Source organism: Arachis ipaensis, chromosome B3 (assembly GCF_059453495.1).
Source record: "Arachis ipaensis isolate K30076 ecotype BB chromosome B3, ASM5945349v1, whole genome shotgun sequence".
In the NCBI taxonomy this organism is placed as follows: Eukaryota; Viridiplantae; Streptophyta; class Magnoliopsida; order Fabales; family Fabaceae; genus Arachis; species Arachis ipaensis.
The window spans coordinates 665458-687565 of record NC_142438.1 but is presented as its reverse complement, the minus strand read 5'-3'; the positions used below and the strand labels follow the sequence as shown (position 1 = coordinate 687565).

Below are 22108 nucleotides of genomic sequence, written 5' to 3'. Positions count from 1 at the left end.
ACTTGTCATTTGTTCGTAGAACACCACATCAGCCAAAAAATTTGTATGAAAAGTCGTAACAATAATCTTATCAAATAATGCATGTTATAATAATGCACAAAGCATCGCAATCTTATCAAATATCAAATTTGTTCTAGTTACGATAAAATTAAATTCTGCGCAACTCTTTATCCAGCTTACTATAAATCAACTCAACTGTTTATCCCATGTTATATTTTACACATTTTTAACAATTATACTAATTCCCTATCAAAATTTATCTAATGTCCGAACACGCTATTTAGCTCTGAGCAACAATCTATTATTCTAAGAGACTTGTACATAATGGAATATAGGCGTGTTTCATCATTCTCAATAGCTCAAGTTGATGAACTTTCAAAACAGTTCAATAGATTTTATCGAATTTCATTCCTAAGCCAAGAGACAAAAGCAAAATTCAAACAATGAGGCGAGGGAGAAGCATTAGACTAATAATTATACACGAAACTTGTTAGCAACATAAAGCAAATGACTAATGTTTGTTGAGGGATAATTTTGCAGCAACTTGAGATTAGAAGTGAAATCACCCGCCAGGAGGCGCTTGCGAACCAGAATTAGCATTGCGCAGCATATCCGCATCAGGGTCTCCTACATGAGTAATATGTATGTTAGTTTTCCTCTTCATGAAGAAAGAACTATCTAAATGCCTTGCAGCAAAAATAACAGAGATTAGTCATGCTTGTTGAAACACCCTGAATTTAATGTAGCAAGTGACATGTAACACAAGAATTCTCAGTGCAAAGGAAAGAATGAACCTATAAACTTGAAACGAGTCTACAAGGGTCCTAAAGTGTCATTCCGACTTAATCCGTATTGATATGACTATTGAATGCATGCTCGGGAAATGAGTGCAGAAGGGTTCTGTAATGTTCTATAAAATTAACCATCAGGCACAATGAAATTCAGATTTCCTGTTTGATTAGGATCCCCTAAAGTAGATAAATATGCTGCATAGTATAGATCACAAAGTCAAAGCAGATCACTACAACTTAGAATTAAAGGGGTCGAAGCTGTGTGATAGTAAACCTACAATCGTTAAAGCTGTCTTCACTTCCTCATTCATGGTTACCTTACCCTGTTGCATTTTACTCAGGAAGAACCAAATCCTTTCCTTTATTTTCGTGTTCTATCTTTGTCATAAAAAATGCACCAACAGATCATAAGGCTAAATAGCAGTGCATTATAGTTCAAGAGACTACAAGGTAAATAAGGAGCAAAATTATACCTGTGGGCCCTCTGGATCACTTAGAAGTGTGTCCCAAATGTGAAGGCTGTCAGCAAAATTGAATTCTTGAGTCAACAGGAGAGTAATCCATCTAAATGCATAGAATTGGGGATTGACCTGAAAATTAAGAACCAAAAGTAAAGCAGCAAAAATGAGACCTCTGTTACTGACAAAAATGATGCATAGCCTCAGCTAATCCATTATTCACAATCCTTTGCAGCATGCCAGTATCTCCAAATTTGAACTCTAAGATAAACAATGAAAAGATAGAATAATATTAAAACTTCGGTCTTACTTTACAAGTGATCTCAAGATGGCGCCACAGCTCTTCATCATGTTCTTTCAGAAGCTGGGATAATCTTGTAATAGTGGAACGGATGCCGACAACACTGTTGTCAAGTTGTTTAACGAAGTTATCTCGGAAGCCACTCAATAATTCAACAAAACAGAAGAATGAGTCCGCTTCAGCAAAGGCCTGCATATTATAACGGGTAACTCATGAGCATGATTGACCAAAGGTATAGCAGGACAGAACATGACAGCAACATGAACTAAAATTCCTCCAATGCTATCTAATCACTTCTTTAGCAATGAATTCAAAAAGTTATGTTGTCACCATATTAAGTAGTTCACATATTTTCATGTTCTATTTCAAACATCCCCAATGATGAATTATATTTGTTAACATTTCTTGTCTACATTCCCCTCAGGAAGCAACAAAACAAGACCTAGCGAATCTTGACCAACCCCAACGCAGGTTGCCGCTTTAATTAAAGCACACACATGGGAAATATCAGCAGGTAAATAAAGCAGATACTTACAAATAAAAATATAGAAAAGATGAAAACCAGGAGACTTTCCTACCATGCATCTTATCATAGCAAGGAAAAAGCAATCAGCTTCTCATGGGTAAGCATTTCTTAAAGGGATTCTTAGGTAAGTTGGCATTCTTTTGAAAAATATTAAACTTGAATCAAGTAGTTTCTAAACAACACAAATATAATTAGATGATAGGAAGCTAAGGTAGAGTAAGTAAAACATGGCTATGAAATAAAGAACAAGATTATACAAAAAAGACTCAAGTTTACAAGAAGATATCATGTACTCACTGCATTTTCCTCATCAGGGTCATTTTTGAACACATAGTAGAGAGGAGCCAATAGCTCATTCATCCCTTGAACATATCTTACACCTGGGTTTAACTTTGCAAAGATAATTAATATGTTCTTTAAAGCCTCCTGAAAATGTCCAACAAGTTAAAAATGAATTCAAAAGGTTCATTTCATAAATTGAGTTGAATTTGAGGTTCTATTGGTTTCAGGATAAAGGCCAACCTGATTGGATTTTGCAAACTGAGACTCACTACAGAAAAAGTGCATGTCAGGATGAGTGCGCTTTACATCTCGATCAATCTGATCTATGATTTCCGTATCCTACAAAATGCAAAGAGGAACATTTATCTATTATAGTTTATTAGCATGAGATTTGCAGTTATAATACATGAATAAACAGTTCATTTCACTTATTCTTATTTATTTATTACTGTGAGCAAAGGAACCTTCCACTTGAATTGTTTCCATTTGTTACCCACTAAAGTAAAATGTTGAGCATCATTCGATAGAATGCCGGAAACATGGTTCATGCAGATCACAAGAACAAGTAAATATCATTTTCAAAATGTTCATAACAACTTCATCGGGATAAAAAATACTAATAGGGGGTAAAATATTCCAAAGAAGATAGGCAATAAAACGGGTAAGATTGCTCAGTAAATGAAATAACTCCGGGATTTTGTTTTCCTCGAGTTATTTGAGAGTTATATAACAAGCAAATGCAGTCGAAGTTTTAATCATTAATTCAGTGAAAAGGTATCTGACAATTTACCTGGAAGAACTGATTCCATACACTGGTCTCTCCAAGACTCAATGGATGCTCCCCATGAGTGATTTCTGATCTAGAGAGCAAGGTTCTACTCTCAACTTTGGCATCATCAGCATCAGAACTTGTTGAGTTGTACATCCTCCTTGTGATTTCTGACTAGCTAGCCACGTAAACATTCAGAGAGCCAAACAGATAAAGCAAAAAGAATAATATGCATGAAAATGTTAAAAAACACTACTTCGGCAAAGGTTACAGTTAGACACAAACACAATAAACACCCTACCAATGTAACAGAAAAAGCAAATCAATCATATCAAAATTCAGCATGTTAATGTGATGAGTAATCTTTTAGCATTATCTTCCATCGCCTACAGTAAAACTAAACTCGTGATTGAAAGGTTTTGTTTTGTTTTGTTATTTTTTATTTTTCATTGTGTTTAAAGCAACTATTTTACAGCTTTTGCCTGACAACTGAAGTTATCAACTATCTATGTTCACAACTGAGACAGCTATATCCTTTGCTCACTAAGGCCGGAGAGAGAGAGAGAGAGAGGCTGGAAAAAGTTCTGCAATAATTCGATGAAAACAATAGAGCTCCCTAAACAACTAACTTACAGGATTCACAAGAATATCATCTTTAAAATGTTTGTACTGGGACCTCTTCTTTGCTAATTCAGCCGACCAAAGCCCACGATCTGGAGGAAGATATCCAAGCAAAAGCTGCAAATGTCAATAAGCAAAAATTGCAACTGTAATTATCAATTCCATTTCCTTCTTTAAGGGAAAGTACTCTAGACTAACCAGAAGCACACAACCAAATCCTGTTTGGTTAACTCAGCTGGATGAACAGAGTGGGAATGGCAGGGAATACAAACAGACTAAACAATTCGCATGTTTGGTTTATTGGTTGGATTATGGAGAATAGGCATTCCCTCATTCTCACAAAATAAAGAAATCCCCATCCCATTGCACTCATGCATCTCCGTTTCACTTAAAACTTAAAAGATCTAAAAATAATTTTCCCATTCTTTTGTTTGAATCAATTGCAACACAACAATAAGGAACCTAATCTAAAAACACTATTCAGCAAATCTACTTAACTATATAACCACCTCTTTTATCTATCTACAAACAGAAACCGAAAACCACTAAATGTTCTTGGCTGAACTGTATAGCCATCTCTCTCTCTCATACACACAGATATCACACATGAAACCCTAAAGCATTTACCGATTTACCTTCCAGACAGTAGAACGTATCCCAGCACCATCAGGAAGACCTTGACACGCGAGCCTTCGCAATTCCCTCATATCTATCACCTTCTTCGATAACTGTCAAAACATTCAATTTCAACCAATAAAAGTAGTTAGTTAGTTGGTTAGTTAATAAAGGTAGCTCTTAATTTGTTGCTAAAACAAGAAACTTGAAACTAAAACAAAGGAAACAAACCTCAGCCGACAACTCGGCCTGGCGAGAGATGTCATCGGCGGAAGGGGAAGAAGAGAACGTTGCATCAGTGGAAGTGTGAGTGTGATTCTTAGGACGTGAATCTTGGATCCTCTGTGGCTCGGGAGGATCATCCACGGTGGCCGGAGGGGATGGCGGTTGGGATGGGGCGGCTGATGATATGGCGGAGGTGTGTTGTTCGATTGGGAGGTCAACGGTAGCAGAGGAAAAGAAGGGAGGAGGCGGAGGCGGAGGAGGAGGATGGGGGGAAGACCAGAGGGAGCTGTTGAGCCAGTCAGGTACCTTCTTCTTCTTCATTGTTTTCACTTTTCAGTGATAGCACAATGAACGAAAGAGGGATTTGATTCCAATTCTAGGGTTTCTGCAATTGCAATTACATTGCATTGGTAGCATCAAACATTCAACATGAATGAACTCACATCACATAAACAATGAGCACATATCACAAGGAAATGTGATTATTAAGCGGACTCGGATTTTATTTTTTATTTAATTAATCGAACTATGATTAATCTGTATCTGTATTTGTATAATTGTGTTTGGTTAATAACGTTTTAAACAATCTTATTTTAATTTAAAAAAAATAAACGAATTTAATATTATTTCACCTAATATTATGACTTTCTTTTGTTTTTGAAATTATCACAACTTCTTCAACATTTATTATTTGGCCAATTTTATTGTGTAGATTGGTATCTAAATTTTGTTTAACTAATCACTAAGTACATCAAGAAGAATGAACCATAAATAAATTTTTGTCACATTTTCGAACCATTTAATTTTAAGAATTATTTTTTGTCAATAATATAAATTTTTAGATACTATTTTAATAATTTATTCCATATTTTTTGTTTATCTTATATTTTAATCAATACTAATCATTTTTTTTATTTTGTTCATTGAAATATTAGTCTGTAATATTCTTCTAATAATATAACTATAAATACAAAAAAGATTATTTTGCTCCCCTCTAAAGAAAAAAAAATGCGAGAGTTTGAATAAAACATAAGGAAGAAAACAATTTATCTTTTTATTTTATCTATTTTCGTATTTTCTTATCTAAATTAACCTCAATTCATTTTATTTTATTGGCATCAATTTCTAATAAAAATAAAACATGTTTATTGAGTTCAGAGTATTAAGTTAGAGACCTGCTACACATACAAGTTTTTTTGGCATACAAGTTTATACAAGTTAATCCTAACTCAATAAAATTCACTTTTATAATGTAAGAAAGAAAAGGAAGAGTTTGAATTATACAAAATTTATCAATATACATACACAAAAAATTTTTAAACAATACAATATAAATGACTTGTATGAACTTGTATGTATAAATAACTTGTATGTGAAGAATAATTCATTAAGTTACTTAGTCACCAAAAAAGAGTACAAGTTACTATTTTCTTATTGAGGGTTTGATTGCACTTTGCAACATCGTTCAAAATTAAAGAGATTTAAATATTTAATAATGTGACATGCTTATTTTAAAATTAAAATGTATGCTCTTAAAAAGTCATGAAGTCCACTTATGGATTTGATTTATATTTTTATGAACACTGAATTAAAGTGCATACATATGGTTGAGAAAAACATGCCTTTTTCCTTAAATTATAAATATAATTGAAGGAACTAGCTTTTTTTTAAGTGTAATCAATTTGGATTTGCTTCTATTATTCGTTTTTTTTTTTCAATAATGTTTTGTGATCTTTTTTCTAGGTATAGTGTGTTTCCTCTTTTGGGGGAATCGGCTCCATATAAGAGCTGGCTACACTCTAGTCTCTAGTTACTTTTATGGAGTTATGGTGGTTCCTTCTTTATCACAATATCTTTATTTTAATAATGTAGTTTTAATTGAAACTAAAAGGCATAATATCAAAATTACCAACTATTAAATTATTCTTATTTCTTAGTGACTTATATTTTTGTCATATTTTTAACTAGTAAAAAGACAAAAAGAGGTTTTTGAATAATTTTAATCCTAAAACCTTGCCGACCACACAAAAAATTCAAAGTACACCAAAATCAACCAAAAGACAACAAACTCAATTGTTGTATGATTAGATTTGATTATGTTTGCTAGGACATTAATTTTATGATGAAGATGAAGAAGTTATTTTATTTTGAATAAATTTTTTTTTTTTTACCCGAATCATAATAATCTAAAATGCAGTTTATAAGGGGGAAAAAAAACTAAGAAACATCCATACATAAATCATAGCTGAAGCATACACAATTTCAGAATCCTAACTCGTGAATGCCAGAACAATATAAGCACATTGAGTAATTAACTTAAGCATTCATCAATTGACTTGCAAAGTTTTAAAGTGCCTGCACTTGCTATCATCATATTTCATAAGATATAAAAAGTAAACAAGTTAGTTCATGATAATTTAATTATAGTCCAACAATAAAATATATTATCCTAATAATATGTCCACTACAGAATCATATCAATGGCATCCTAAAAGCTAAGTGCTGCAACGCTACCTCCATCCACATGTTTAACAGCTAAGATCTCATCTCCATTTTTCATCTTGAGCTGGAGTGCATTAACAATTAAAATGAGATCAGTTAACAACGTAGTATAGCACAGTACTAAACACAAATTTCTTATATTCTTTTACAGCATAATTTAGTGTATTTTCAGAGCATGCTTAACTATTTATTTTAATCTGTGAAAGTTATTAAGCCACCACAACAAATAAGAGGTCCTCCTTGGTAATTGTCTCATGACAAAAAACATATATATAAATTACACATTACATATACATTAGGAGAAATAAAGTTATATAACGAATCAAATAATTTAACAATGCAAAATATCTCTATTTTAGAGCCAAACTTGTTTAATTTTCTTTTTATCTAAAATCTCAAGATCAGAGAATACAGATAAGAGAATACAGATGCAAACAGATTTTTTCAGCTGAATCTCTCTTTTCTATTTCCATATTTCCTGGTATAAAATTCTTATTCAAACACGTCCTAAATGTAATGAGCATGGAAAAACAAACCTAACCTTTTTTGGCGTATATTTCCCATGAACACGACAACCATTATATAAGAATTGCAACGTCGAATATTCCAAATGACACCTCTCACAGTAAATTTCGAATGTTAAAGACAATGGCTTGACAGGGTTCACCTTGAAGTACATCCTGCGATCATTCTGCATTTCAATGAACATAATTAATCAGAATGGTAGCAGGAAATAAAAAAGAATGTTGTAAAAAAGTAAAATAAATAAGAATAATCTAAAGTGTACATACTGTTATATAAAAAAATAATAATGTTAGGTTAGGTGTATATTAAAATTAATTACTAATGTAAAATATATATTAAAAATAAGTTGACCATACAACATATATATTTATACATAATTATATAGTGGTTAATTTTGATGACTGATCTTAGTGTACAAATATTTTTTTTTAATTTATATTATGATTTCTACTATGGGACAATATATCCAACACCATTCTTGGCATATAATTTTGAATTTCAATTAAAAATAATATGTATTATTAACAAAAAATTGTCTGAAATATTTGATATGATTAAAAGAACATTAAAAAAATTACAATCTAATACAAAAGGATATCAGGAAAATCAGACACATTTATTTATAAAGAAAAAATGTGTTTACAAAACTAACCATGAGATGAAGTGAATACCTAATGGGTGATTGTCTTTTATGTTCAATAAAATTTAAAAAAAAAATTACCATTCAATTAGAATTATACATTATACATTCGTACATACAGAAAAATAGAAGTACAGAACACAGTCTTTGAGCCAACAAATTTTAGTAATTTTGATTAGTAATTAATTAATATAAATATAAATTTTGATAAATATAAATACAAGTGAAATTAATTAATTTATATACATTTTAATAAATATAAATTATATATTTTATATATATAAATTTTCTATAAATATAGATATAAATTATTATAATAATACTAAAAAGATAAAAAAAATTAAATTTATCTTATTCAATATTTATTAATTTTAACAATAATTAATAAATATTAAATAAAATAAATTTTGAATATTTTTGTCTAATTTTTTTAATTATCAATATATTTAAAATTATTATAATATCCTAAAATAATAATATTATATTATTGTTGGCCAAGTAAAAAAAAAAAAAAAAAAGTACTAGAAGAATAATGAAAATTTTGACCAATATGAACATCTACCAATCAAATGAAAATATACTATATTTTAATTTAATGTTACAAATTAAATTTATTCTTTTAATCCTATTAATTCACATTGTTCAAAAATTTTGATGGTTACCTATATTTTTCCAAAATAAAATACATGTATATGTACATACCTGGTCTGTGATGCAAATTTCGACATATTGCCTGTCTTGAGTCCCTTTCCCTTCGTCTAAGGCCTTTCTCTTAATGCCTCCTTCCCCTTCGTCCGAACCCTTTCTCTTAATGCCTCCACTGCTTGTAGAGACACTCATCTGCACAAAAAACGAATTTGAATTATAATCCCAAATAATAACCTCTCATGAACTCCAGCTTTTTTTTTTTTTTTTACCAAAGATATGAAGACTCAAATCCATAACCTCTTATAAGAATATGGGAAGATTATGCCATTTGAGTTATTACTCATTGGGCCAGCTTCTTCTTTCTTAAACAAATTTAAAATACCTTTTTTTATTTAAAAAAAATTAATACTCTACCAAACCATACTAAAGGGTCAAGCCGTCAAGGTACGACGATGGTGACTCCTACGGCTCCGACACCGGCGTGAGCGGTTGTACGTGCGGCGGGTCACCACCCGAACAAGCCTCTCGAAATCGAAATCATCATCATTCTCTCTCTCTCTCTCGCTCTCTCTCCGTAACACAAAAACCCTCACGGGGAAAAGGGGGAAAAAATCCAAAGCAAAACTCCTTTGAATAACAGAAGGAGGAGAGGAGAATGAGATTTTTGGAGAGATCGAAGAGTGAGAATGATGAAGAGAAGAAAAAAAAAATTGGAAATACAGAAGTTCAAAGGTGTGAAGTTTGCATGCACCTTGCGATGTCCGATCCCTAGCTCTGTGTTGAAAGGACTGTAGTGGTTCTCTTTGTACGATTTTTGTTGAAGCCAGTTGTTAAATTTCCAAAACAGGAGTGAGAGTGTCTTGAAACCTGTATAGATATATCTGGAAAATTTTGTATAATCAGTTTGCACATGCACATCACGCTTTTTCCACCGAGCTTACTTTTTCAACAGATGAAAGTTCAAATGTAAAGGAACTATGCAACTCGATAATTCAAAGTTGAAACGAACTACTATCAGTATATTGCTAACGTCACGGGATATGCAGCAGCAGAAGGAGAATCAATTCAGTTTGATAGACTGATGGGAAGTAAAACCCACTCACATACAGATACGTGTTTATTCGGATTCGTATATTTTTTATTTGATTTTTATAATTTTTTTTTTCACATAAAAGACGGAAAAGAAGATAAAAATTTTTTAATAAAAAAATATTATGTGTTTCATTGGTGTGGATAAACTGAATGTTTTTTTAATATGAAGATATCAGATTAAATACAAATCTAATTTTTTGATTTGTGTTTAAAAAGATAAAAATCATAAACATCTCAAATTTATCATTTTAAAAAAATAAAAGAATTATAAATACAAATATAATTTTCAGATTTTTTTTTAATTTGATCATCCGATTTTTTTACTTTTCTCCTACAATTTTATGATATATTTTTTTATTTTTATGATATAATAAAATAGACCTTTTTTTTCAATATTAAAAATAAAAAACGGAAAAAGGAAACATAAGTGAGGATTTTTAATTTTTATACCTAATATTAGAATAACAATTATCTAAACAAATGAATAAATGAATGCCTGTTCACATACGATGATGCGGGAAACTTAATCGTTAAACGGTGGATTTAACTGCAATTTTCAAAACTTTTAATAAAAAAATAAATAATTACTGACATGAATCATGTTCGGGCCCAAGAGTAATTGGGAGTCCATGAAGCATACCCACAACTTGACCGTGCAATGAGGTATTGAGGTGCATAAGGCATGACAGAATCTCCTTAGAGGAGACTAGAACAGTTGACTGAAATTTGTAAGTATGCGTTTAGATTAGAATTTGTAAATGAGAGCCTGTATAAAATTGATTTTACAAATTTGATTTTGATAAAAAAAAATGAGTTAGTATTAATGTGATTTATATTTAGTAATTTTATATTAAAATGGATTATAATAAAATGAATGTTGTTTGGATTACATCATTTAAAATTAAATTTAGACAAAAATTATTAAAAAAGACATAAATTTATATTATTTAAATTTATATTATTTAAAATTGTATTATTTTAACCTTCTTTCACTATAATTTTTTTTTTAAAGAATTTAAATTTATGTGTTGAAATTTATTATTCTTTTGGTTATAATTTGTTAGTACTCTTCTTTAGTATTATTTTTGTATTTAATTATATCTTTCTAATAAAATTTATATTAAAAATTAACAATAATAAATAATTTAAAAACACATAATAAAGAATATACAAAGTCAAATAAAAAAATAAAATTCTATAAAAAATATGTATTAATAAAAATAAATTAAATAATTTATATGAACAATGAATATTAAAAATTCTATTAAAAAAATATAATAATATACATAAGTGAACATAAAAAATTCTAAAAAAAATATTCATACTATTGACAAGAAACATAAATAAAAAATTGATAAAAATTAATACTTAACAAAGAGTACTAATAATAATATTAAAAAAATATTTGTTTGTAAAGCATAGTCATAAAAAAATTTAAGAATACTGATAATTGTTTTTGGTATCTTTTACCGTAAATGAGATTGAATGGTAAAATTAGTAGAATGTGAATCAATTCTTTAATTTATTAAGTGAACGCAAAAGCTACAATTTGTTGCTTCTGGTGAACGAGAGTTTAAACCCAAAATCGTGTTCGCGTTTAGAAAAAAAGTTAGCCAAACAAAAAAGTGTTCAAGAAGATTGAACATGCTTCTTGTGCTTTCAACGTGTTTACCAAACACACCCTAAAAAATTGGGTCCGAGTAGAGGCTCAAGAATTCAATATGGAGTTAGGGTTGGTGTTTTAGTTGGAAATGGGTGTAGTGAGTGTATTCACAGTTTGGTGGACGTGTCAGAGACAAGGTCTAACACGCAGGGGCGTATTACATGCAGCACGTGGGGGCGTGGAAGACACGTGACAAAGTCTGCTTGGGTTGGCCAGCAGCACGGGGGGAGTGTGTTGAATCAGCACGCAGGGGCGTGCTGACACGTGGCGAGGCCTGGTTGGTTGAAGCAGAAGCACGTGGGGGGCATGCTGAGTCAGCATGCATGGGGCGTGTTGACACGTGGCTCACTCTGATTGGTTGATGAAGCAACACATGGAGGGCGTGTTGAGTGCTCTCCTCTATATAAGGCAAAGCTCAGTACCATTTTCATTGCAAAGAAGAGTGTTCTTTGAGTATTTTTTTAGTGTTCTTTGAGTATGTTGGTAGTGTAATGGAGGGTACCGCAAACTTGGTAGTGTATCGCAACAGTAAAATTATATGGAATATGCATAAAGGAGTGAGGTTTGTGGGTCAGAATCCATTTTCGTTTGTGGTTCCATGCACCATGACGTTAATGGAGTTTTCAGAACGGTCTTTGTCAAAGCATGGAGAATGGTATGTTGAGGAGAATGAGCAGAATTCTGTACCGAAATTCGGTTGTAGTTTTTGATGGTCTAATACAGTTTGATATCATGCCGAACATTGACGAAGTGAGTATGCAGAATATGTTCGAAATTCACCGGCAAACTCATATGCGATAGCCACATATTGAGCTGTATGTTGAGTTTGAAAACGTAGAAGCAGATGGAATTCAAAATGATTTAGATATAGAAGATGATAGAGCTGCAGTGTATGAAGGAATGAATAGTGATAGCAAAGAGGACTTCGAAGCCACTTATGAAGCCGGTGATGAAGACAAGAATGGTAATGTGGGAGTTGAGGCAGCAGCGGAGAATGTAGTGGTTCATCCCTTGGGTAGTCAATCGATGAACGTTCCACCTTTTATGTGTAACCTGGATCTTGACGCCATGCATGCACCGAAATTTTTGGAATATGCAAACATAGGTACGTGATGACTGAATAATACATTTTTGTTAATTTATATTTAGGATTGATTAATGAATGATAATTTCTGCTTTTCTGTAGGCGTTGTTGATCCTAAAGATAGAGAGTTCAGGATTAGAATGGAATACAGTTCTAAAAATTCAGTCGTCGCAGCAATTAGAAGTTACACTATCTCTAGAGGAGTTGACTACAATGTGTATGAGTCTGAGCCACAGACGTTTTATGCAAAATGTAAGACGTATGGGCGTGGGTGTGACTGTCTTATCCAACGAAAAAAAGGTTATTGGGAGATACGCAGATACAATGGTAGGCACACATGCACAATGGGAACGATTTCACAGGATCATTCTAAGTTGGACTCGGATACAGTTGCTGAGGCTATAAGGCCATTGGTCGAGACTGACCCGTCCATCAAGGTGAAATCTATAATAGTGGAAGTCCAATCAAGGTTCAATTATACCATCAGTTACCGAAAGGATTGGTTGGCAAAGCAGAAGTCCATAGCCAAAGTTTTCGGTGGTTAGGAGGATTCTTACCAAGCTTTGCCATGGTGACTCTCGGTCATAGTTCAGAAGATGTCTGGTTCAATTGTCCAAATAGAAACACAACCACTGTACAACGGGAATGAGGAGGCACGCGGTGTAAAAATACTTCATCGTGTATTTTGGAGTTTCAATCCATACATTAGGGTGTTCAGGCATTGCAAGCCTCTAGTTCAGGTTGACGGCACACACATATACGGAAAATATAAAGGTACACTTATGGTTGCTGTTGCAAGAGATGGGAATCAGAACATTGTGCCTATCACTTTTGCCTTGGTGGAAGGGGAGATAGCTGATGCGTGGCACTTCTTTCTCACAAATTTGCGAATGAATGTTTTTAGAAGAGACGGTGTATGTATGATCTCAGACCAACATGAGTTAATCTGGGTAGCAATAAATTGTTCCGGAGGTGACTGACAACCTCTAAGAACATGGTGGATGTTTTGTATGAGGCACATCGGCAGCAACTTCTTAAGGGCATTCAAAGTCCCTCACTTGCAAAAACTTGTTGTCAACATAGGATATTCAAGAACGGTGGAGGAGTGCAACATCAACTATAAGAGGTTGAAAGAGCGAGGCGAGGCATATGCCAGGTGGTGTGATACCATTGGACTCAGACATTGGGTATTGGCATTCGACAAGGGACATCGATGAGGCCATATGACGATGAACCTTGTCGAGTGCATTAACTCAGTGTTGAAGGGTGTCCGAAATCTACCTGTGTTGGCGCTTGTCCGAGCAACATATTATCGGTTAAATGAACTTTTTATGCGGAAGAGTGCTGAGACTCACTAACGCAAGCATGCTGGATTTATTTACTCTGTATTTGCACAACAGCGGATAGAAACAAATATGCAAATAGTTGTGCACCGGTTTGATAGACAAAATGAGGTATTTGGGGTGCACGAAATGACTAGCAGAAAGGTGTTAGTTGTTGATCTTGAGCGACGAACGTGTGACTGTGGGCACTTTCAGGTGGAACGACTACCATGTCGCCATGTTATTGCTTGTTGTGCTAACCAGCATTTCGATTGGCAGTTGTATGTGCATGATGTGTATAAAATGATAGAGGTTCGTAAAGTATATAGGTTTGAGATCACACCATTAGGCGATCCCGAGACATGGCCTGCTTATGAGGGACCCACATTGGTTGCTAATCCCGCCTTGAGGTGAACGTCGAAAGGTCGCCCCAAATTGACCCGATACTTGAATGAAATGGACTCACGCGACATGCGTGGTCCTCAAATATGCCGTCTTTGTGGTGCTCAGGGTCATAGTCGTAGTCGATGTCCTCAGCATGCTGGACCGAGTGGTGCTGGTGACGATGATGGTCCCTAGGTCTTAATTGATTTTTTTCAGTTGATATTTTTTATGTTAGTCGTGTTTGTTTTGAGTTTATCAATTGATGTTTAATGTTAGGTTAATATTATCATTTACTGCCTTTGTGAAATAAACATACAAAATATTAACTAAGATTTACATTCACCTCATTCCAAAACCATAATTAAAAACAAATATAGGTAAACATACAAAAGATTAACTACGAATTACATTAACTTATAACTTAAAATTAAATATAAAAAACCTGAACCCAAGCTCACTTCTTTTGAACCATCCAGTTCGGTCCTTTACCCATCATGCCCTAACCAAACCGCGACGGAATAAACCTATCAAGTGAATTTCGTTTTGTCCGTATGTCATACGGATGACTCCAAACTGAGTCATCGACACCCGGAGCAGCCAACCCACCTGCCTCTTCCGGAGCAGATGCACTAGGATTATACTTGTCAACAACCTCGAATGCCCGCCGCGGCTGGATGAAATCACTATCACACGATGCACCCCCTAACGTGTACTCGGAAGCAGGACTCCGCATACTATGGGACATATCTACTAATGCTCCGTGTGGATCAGCCGACCCTATCGGTGAAGGCATAGTGGTAAGATCTGTCCAATCACCCAAATTAGCGTTGACCCAATGCTGTATTTGCTGATCTCCATTACCTTCAATTGGCATCTGCGATGGGTTAACTGAAAGTCAAACCATTCATGACCGGCTGGAATGGTAAGTATGGGCTGATTAGACTGGTCGGATTGACCCTGGTGGCAGTGCTGAGAGTAGTGGCTATGCTGAGAGTGCTGACTGTGCTAATTGTGCCAACTGTGCAGGCTGTGCTGACTGTGCCTACTATGTTGACTGCGACGTCTGTGTTGACTACTCTCGCCGTGGTCGTCGGACTGGACGTGGTGGCTGGACTCACTGTGCTAAGTGTCATGGCTACCATGACCGTGGTCCGGTGGCTATGGTACATAATAAAGAAATGGCTCAAACACTACATTCTGAGGTGGACCCTGAGGTGCAGGTGGCTGTGGTGCTAGTAGCTGTGGTGTTAGTGGCTGATATAGATGCTGAGGAATGTGCTCCAACAATCTCAGGATATGTCCGTACGAGTCCACATACCAATCTCGGTACTCCACCGTCAGTATAAAGTCCCAGGTCGGAAGGGGGTGCAGATCCAGTAGCCGAGTGTTTCGCCTGTTGCCTCGTTCCGCTATCCATACCCCATGTAAAACTGTCTAGTCATGAAGTTGCACTCCGCAAAGAGTGAGGCAATGTTGGTCCAGTGGAATGTCTCTTGCTACTCACGGGAGAGGTTGTGCATACCCAAACTAACGCATCACTCGATCCGAAGGGTGCCATTCGACACATTCGTAGGACAGCAACAGAGTGACGATGTCACACAACTCAAGATGTCCATGTAACTCGTCGGGTATGATCAATCCGTCGTACGGCCGCCACTCAAATTGTCACATATTATTGGTATTTTAGAACCCTAAAATTAATGTTTGGAAATAGGAATCACACGAACCCTAAATATGTACCTCTTCCATGTAGTCTATATCCTACCTAAATCTCGTTGCAGTCTTCGATAACCACGCTGTGGACTGTGCTGAATGACTCCACCTGAAACATAATTCATTGAAAATTTTTAAAAAGTCACCTAAAATCAAACATGCATCGTGAATATAACGCAGGATTAAAATAGGAATTATTATCTCATGGCAACTGGTATCTCAGCCGGTGTGAGGGTCTGTCTAGGTATGAGCACAGTACATGGCATTCGCTCCCATGTCCAAACAAACAACAGATTAAGAGGGTCATTCATCTCCTTTGTATCATATCGTGATGTACGAAACATTGCTCTGTAAAGATGTGCCAGACATGCTGACCCCGACTATAAGTATGGATCGCTCGAAATCGCGAAGCAACAATAGATACTTCGTGTGGGCATATGCGGTCGACATATCCGTGAATAGGGTCGAACCCAACAAACAGAAAATCTGGCATCTGACGTATCTCCTAATGGACTCCTCAGTGTTTAGCAACTCTGCTTCTCTGATACGTCGAACCCAACCCAGTTTTATATAGGATTTCGAAGAACTACTAACTTCTGGTTCACGACCGAATATCGCGATGATCTGGCTCTGTAGGAAGTTGCTATTATTATCTGTCAATCCACTCACAGGCTCTCCATCAATGGGTAGGCCAATTATACGAGCGACGTCTTCCAGTACCATAGTAACCTCACCCACCGACAATACAAACGTGTGAGTTTCTGGCCTCCACATTTCCACCAGAGCAGCTAATAAGGGGGTAAAATCCTCTTATCACCCCAATCCAAAAAACGTGGTAGAATCCCGAGCGAAAGTTGTTTTTGATCATCGGGTTCCACATCTGTGGCGGATCCAATTTACGAACTATCAAATTCCTATTAAGGTGGTTCAACAAAAATATATTTATTAGTTTAAATAAATAATAATTCTTATAAATAATATTTCTTAAATAAATAATAATTCTTACATATTTATTTATTAAAATACTTAACAAATATTAGCATATTTATTTTCAATTTTTTAATTAATTTATTAATATTCAAATTGTTTATTAAACATACAGAAAAATAATTCCATTCTAAAAAAAATCAAAAAATTATATATTAACATTTATTTCTTTAAATATTATAAACAAATATTTATACTTACACTTCTTTTTTTAAATAAATAAATATAAATGATTTTTTTCTGAAATTAAATAAAATATTTAATAATATTATTTATTAAAATATTTATTTTCCAATATCTAATAACAATATATTTTATAAATATTTACATATTTATTATAGTATTTATTTGTTAAAATTTTGAAAAAACATGTTCGCATATTTATTTTCAAAAAATCAAAATATTTATTTATTCATTAGTATATTCATAAAGAAAATTATAAAATATATATTCCATTCTAGTATTTTTATAATAGAAAATTAATCCCATTCTAACAAAAAAAATTATATATTTACGTTTATATAAAATAAAATATAATTATATTATACAAATGAAAATTTTATACTAAAATATTCTTAAAATACAAAAAACAATAATTCTACTATATTTTTATATGACACTAACAATAACAAAATTAAAAAAAAAATTAAATACATAAAAAAATAAAATTTATCAACTTACATAAATTGAATGATCCAAATAATTGATAATATATTTCTCAGGTGCTATATAATTACGTACCATTTTTTAATCACTACAAATTAATAATTCTTTTTAAATAATTTTTTTTTTCAAACCACTTCTCACACTATTAGCACCACTAACACACTATTAACAATATTCTCTTCTTCTTCTTTCAAGGTAACACACCCCTCTTTTTCACATTCTTTTTTTTTTTCTCTCGATGATCCCCCCTTTGATAATATGCATGAATGGAATGGAAATAAGTTTCAATTTATAGAGTTTCAATGGCTGATCGCTGGCTACCGGGGTGGGGGTTGTTCCCTGCATGCAGACAGGCCTGCAACACGCTCCTCCCGTACTGCTGCTGCATCATCAGAACCCAACAAAAACTTGCAACGCTTCACAAATTCCAGAGCAACACACGCCCCGCGTGTTGGCAGGGCACTACCACCCGTCCCTGCCAACCACATCACCACGCCTCCTGTGTGTTGACGGGGGATTGACATGCCATTGACGGGCTCCGGCACCACGCCCCTGGCGTGTTGAATCTGACACTCACACCGCGGCAAAACACCTCCTTCACCAATATTCAGCAAATACACCAAAGAGGTTCTATATGAAAAATAATTTCTGTCGAGTAGGAGGGCCATTCGAACAGATAAAGATAAAGGAGAGGGATCTAGTTCTTTCATTAGGTACGTTACCATAACTCTAATATAGTTGCTTGTCGTACGGACGCTTACTTTGACATCGGAGTGTCCTTGCAAGTGGTACCACCCCTTGATCCACCGACGATTGCTGGTACCATACCATCTCAACCTTCGCAATCAAGTTCCGACCCTCGCCTCCAATGATATTTCCACCACCGGTCTAACGGACTACCAAACAATGGTGCCGTCTATGGAGACCTGACGCGAGTTGAGGATTGAGGTTTTCCACCCAGTGGATGTGCCAGAAGAAGGAGGTAACCACCAAGGGAGTCGCCTCATGAATAGGGTGAGCACGGAAACCTCTCGGAGTCGCTAACCAACCCTTCAGACAATGGCCGCTCCACAAGCAATCCTCTGAAAGGCATCCATTTGGGGGTACAGGCAACGACAACTCTCGGATCATGCAAGAACTTAGGTACAAGGTTCAAAACCTTGAGAGAGAGAGTTGGCGGCGAGAGACCGCTACAACCCTGAGGTTAGCCGTAACACCAGCTCGCGCGCAGAGCCCCGGCCCAGCCATTCTCGCAACCGGTCCCTCGTGAGGAGATCGGAAGAAAGGCGGCAAGAAGAGTATTCTAATTTCACCAGAAAAGCTGTTCATGATTTCTGGCAGTTACATATATTACAATGCTCAGATTGCAAATCAATTCTCCAAATTGAAGAACTACGAGTGAAGAATCTCCAGTTAAAGATTCAATTCAATAAGATTTGACCATCTGATCTTTCGCTTGATGAAAACAAGTTACTGCCCCGTAAAATTAGCATCTCCTTCAACTTTTCTTCTCTTTGTTCAATTGCTTATGTCCACTCAAGTTAATCCAAATCTGATTAGGTTCGTATACTAATGAAAATGTAAACACACTTCATAAAGTTTTGGTTCGGGCCTCACACATAGGAAAATGACCAGAATTTGCATGATAAATACACAATCGTATGAGCAATATAGTAAATGGAGAAAGAACGCTTATTCAACGTTATTGGCTTCCTTTTTAGATTCAAAAACAGAATTGAAAGGCACAAATACAGCTTGAGAAAAAATTGACATCAATATAACAATACTACAATGGAAGTTGAGGTTAAAGATGGCAAAATTTCCAAAGCACGGGGATCCCCGCAGGACCGCTCCAAGTAGAGACTCGAAAATGGGTAATTTTTTCGCGGGGATAGGGATGGAGGCCAAAATTCTCCCAAAACAGACGTGGGGACCCGAGTAGGGATCCTTGCCCCGTCGTCGCTATTTTCCGAATTATTAAATTTACTTAAAATATCCTTACTAATTTATTTCTAATATAAATCTTTTAGTCATTTCGTATACCATATATATATATTGAAAAACCTAACCCTAATTTCAAAAATATCTTTCCTTATTTCCATAACACTAACATTGCGTCGTCTCACTCCTCACTCACTCCAGAAGGCCAGAACTCACAAATCCCAATCTCTCATAGCGTCACAACTACACCCTCATCACTTCTGCTTAGTGCTCATCTTGTCGTCACTCTCTTGCCGCGTCATTGTCTCTTATCACGACGCCCTTTTCCCTTTTCACCATACGTGACTGTGTCCTTATATGTTGTAAAAATATTTTTATTTATCTTTTAATTTTTTATTAGAACTTTGATATAAATGATCAATATAGGAAGATGGGGAATAGAATCCCGCGAAAAATAGAGATCCACGAAAAATAAGGATGGAAAGAAATATTTTCTACGGCAAAAATTAGAGCGGAAACAAAAAATAAATCTGAGAATGAAGATAGAGAATGAAAAGATATCCCCTGCCCTCGCCTATTCTGTTCCCATCCCTAGTTGAGGCTGACATAATGTGATATGACACAAATATTTTACAGAAGTAGTTACATGCCGCTCACCAACTTGCCATTGGCATAGAGGCCGTCAATGCACATTTTAATGGCGGCAGAAAATAACTATTAAGATAACGATAATATGCCAATGGAACCAAATTAATTAGGCTTGCAAAGAACATCTTATTATATTAGCCAAACTACATAGTATGTGTAACGGCCTAGCCCCGAAGAAACGACGCTTTTTCGGGATCAAACGGAATTTTTATGGAATTTTTAGAAATTTTAGTGCATATAAGCACCTCCACTGCACAGGTGCTGTATCATCAAGCTGCCGAATCAGTAGCTTGACTGCATTAGACACCTCTCCTTATCTAAGCAGGCACGTCGTGAAAAATTGCGTTTTTGAGCCATTTCGGGTCCGAATTTCAAAATTATGATTTCTGTGGTTAGTCTCTATATGACGAGCCGGTCCCGAATTTCGAGAGAAAAATTATATTAATATAATATTCATATATGATTATTTTATTCGAAATATTATATTGTGATGCAAGCTTGTATCTGGATTCAAATTTAGCAGGATTTGTGTGTATTATTAGAGATTCTAAGGGAGATTGGATCTCGGGCTGCTCTGGAAGTATTTCCCCCTGATCTATCATCAGATGTAAATTATTTGCTGCTTGGAGGGGGCTGGTTTTAGCTTGGAATTGCGGTTTGAGGGATATTACATGTGAAACGAATTGTCTTGACATTTTGTCCATCATACATGAGCTTACAAGTGGGTATTTATCTGAAGTAACATAGTTGGTTCACAAGATTCATGAACTTTTATCTCGTCATTGGCTTGTTCACGTTGAGTGGGTGTCCCGAGAAACAAATAGAGTTACGGATTGGATGGCTAGATATGGTGCCAAGAATAACTCTAATAATGTTATTTGGTCTGAACTTTGTGTTGATCTCCAGCCAATCATCCGCTTGGATATAGGATAGTGTTTGTTTTATTTCTTTCCATGTTTAGACAAAAAAAAAAAAATAGATTCATTATGTTGTGCTAGATGAATTGAAAATTTTTTTTTTTTGCTTGTGACATGTTATTAATTCCATCTAAAATCAAATAACTTATAATAATAATAATAGATTATTTATAATTGATTATAATTAATTTAGTTTAATCAATCAAACAAAATAAAATTGAAAAATACCTTCAAGAAAAAGTTATGTCAATTCATAATTAAATGATTGAAATTCAATTTGGTATTTATGAATTAATTAAATTAATAAGTATGATATTTAAATATCTAATTAAATAATTAATTAGTTGAAATAACAAAATTTCATTAATAAATTATAGTCATAATTTTCAATTTACTAAATAACAAATTAAGTTATTTATTTTTGCTGATTTTAAATTTGTTCGTAAATCACCATGACTAACTCTATGAAATGAATAAGACTATGGGATCAATAAAATTTATCATTTTGATCAATATTTAATTAATATTAAATTTTAAATTTTAATTATTTAAAAAAATATTAATTAATAAGAAACAATAAGGATAAGAAACAATAAGAAAGAATATTTAATTAAAAAAATATTTTGATCAATATTTAATTAATATTAATTTCAAAAGCTGTGACTATACGGATAAGAAATAATAAGGAGTTAAAGGACTAACTTTGTTTGGTAAAGCTTTTACTTTTTAAAAGTAGTTTACAAAAGTTAATTTTAAAAGATAGCTTTTTAAAAGTTGTAGCATTTATG

The 22108-nt window shown here is 34.2% G+C and overlaps 3 protein-coding genes across 5 annotated transcripts; 1 reads left to right on the top strand and 2 right to left on the bottom strand.

Annotated features, from left to right (window-relative positions):
* Positions 1–322: 322 nt before the first annotated feature.
* LOC107629445 (uncharacterized) lies at positions 323–5131 on the bottom strand. 2 transcript variants are annotated; one of them, XM_088509742.1, is made up of 10 exons: positions 4595–5068; positions 4384–4476; positions 3761–3865; positions 3149–3301; positions 2599–2697; positions 2374–2502; positions 1560–1739; positions 1265–1381; positions 1070–1165; positions 323–627 (listed from the first exon to the last, which is right to left on the bottom strand). In XM_088509742.1, exons 1-10 carry the CDS (start codon positions 4907–4909, stop codon positions 475–477), a joined length of 1440 nt encoding a protein of 479 aa, XP_088365868.1. In that variant the 5' UTR covers positions 4910–5068; the 3' UTR covers positions 323–474. The 2 variants fall into 2 exon arrangements, with proteins under 2 accessions (XP_088365868.1, XP_016187733.1); XM_016332247.3 differs by lacking the exon at positions 1070–1165 and having other exon boundaries at positions 4595–5131.
* A 1760-nt stretch (positions 5132–6891) lies between these two features.
* On the bottom strand, positions 6892–9983 carry LOC107632432 (small ubiquitin-related modifier 1-like). 2 transcript variants are annotated; one of them, XM_021117660.2, is made up of 4 exons: positions 9655–9983; positions 8958–9095; positions 7632–7781; positions 6892–7154 (listed from the first exon to the last, which is right to left on the bottom strand). In XM_021117660.2, exons 2-4 carry the CDS (start codon positions 9093–9095, stop codon positions 7077–7079), a joined length of 366 nt encoding a protein of 121 aa, XP_020973319.1. In that variant the 5' UTR covers positions 9655–9983; the 3' UTR covers positions 6892–7076. The 2 variants fall into 2 exon arrangements, with proteins under 2 accessions (XP_020973319.1, XP_020973321.1); XM_021117662.2 differs by lacking the exon at positions 9655–9983 and adding an exon at positions 9328–9567.
* Positions 9984–13338: 3355 nt separating this feature from the next.
* On the top strand, positions 13339–14478 carry LOC148569632 (uncharacterized). Its single transcript, XM_088509181.1, has 3 exons — positions 13339–13714; positions 13826–13929; positions 14143–14478. The coding sequence occupies exons 1-3, from the start codon at positions 13339–13341 to the stop codon at positions 14476–14478; spliced, it is 816 nt and encodes a 271-aa protein (XP_088365307.1).
* Positions 14479–22108: the final 7630 nt, after the last annotated feature.

Bases quoted from the DNA above. Each gene is read 5' to 3' on its own strand.
- LOC148569632 (XM_088509181.1), top strand. From the start codon at position 13,339: ATGTCTGGTTCAATTGTCCAAATAGAAACACAACCACTGTACAACGGG. The intron at 13,715-13,825 runs GTGACTGACAAC...TTGTCAACATAG, and splicing joins AGCAATAAATTGTTCCGGAG to GATATTCAAGAACGGTGGAG. The intron at 13,930-14,142 runs GTATTGGCATTC...TTTGCACAACAG, and splicing joins CCATTGGACTCAGACATTGG to CGGATAGAAACAAATATGCA.
- LOC107632432 (XM_021117660.2), bottom strand. From the start codon at position 9,095: ATGAGTGTCTCTACAAGCAGTGGAGGCATTAAGAGAAAGGGTTCGGAC. The intron at 7,782-8,957 runs GTATGTACATAT...ATTGAAATGCAG, and splicing joins AAATTTGCATCACAGACCAG to AATGATCGCAGGATGTACTT. The intron at 7,155-7,631 runs GTTAGGTTTGTT...AATGCACTCCAG, and splicing joins GGAAATATACGCCAAAAAAG to CTCAAGATGAAAAATGGAGA.
- LOC107629445 (XM_088509742.1), bottom strand. From the start codon at position 4,909: ATGAAGAAGAAGAAGGTACCTGACTGGCTCAACAGCTCCCTCTGGTCT. The intron at 3,302-3,760 runs GTAAGTTAGTTG...GTGGCTAGCTAG, and splicing joins ATGATATTCTTGTGAATCCT to TCAGAAATCACAAGGAGGAT. The intron at 2,698-3,148 runs GTAAATTGTCAG...TGCATTTTGTAG, and splicing joins TATGGAATCAGTTCTTCCAG to GATACGGAAATCATAGATCA.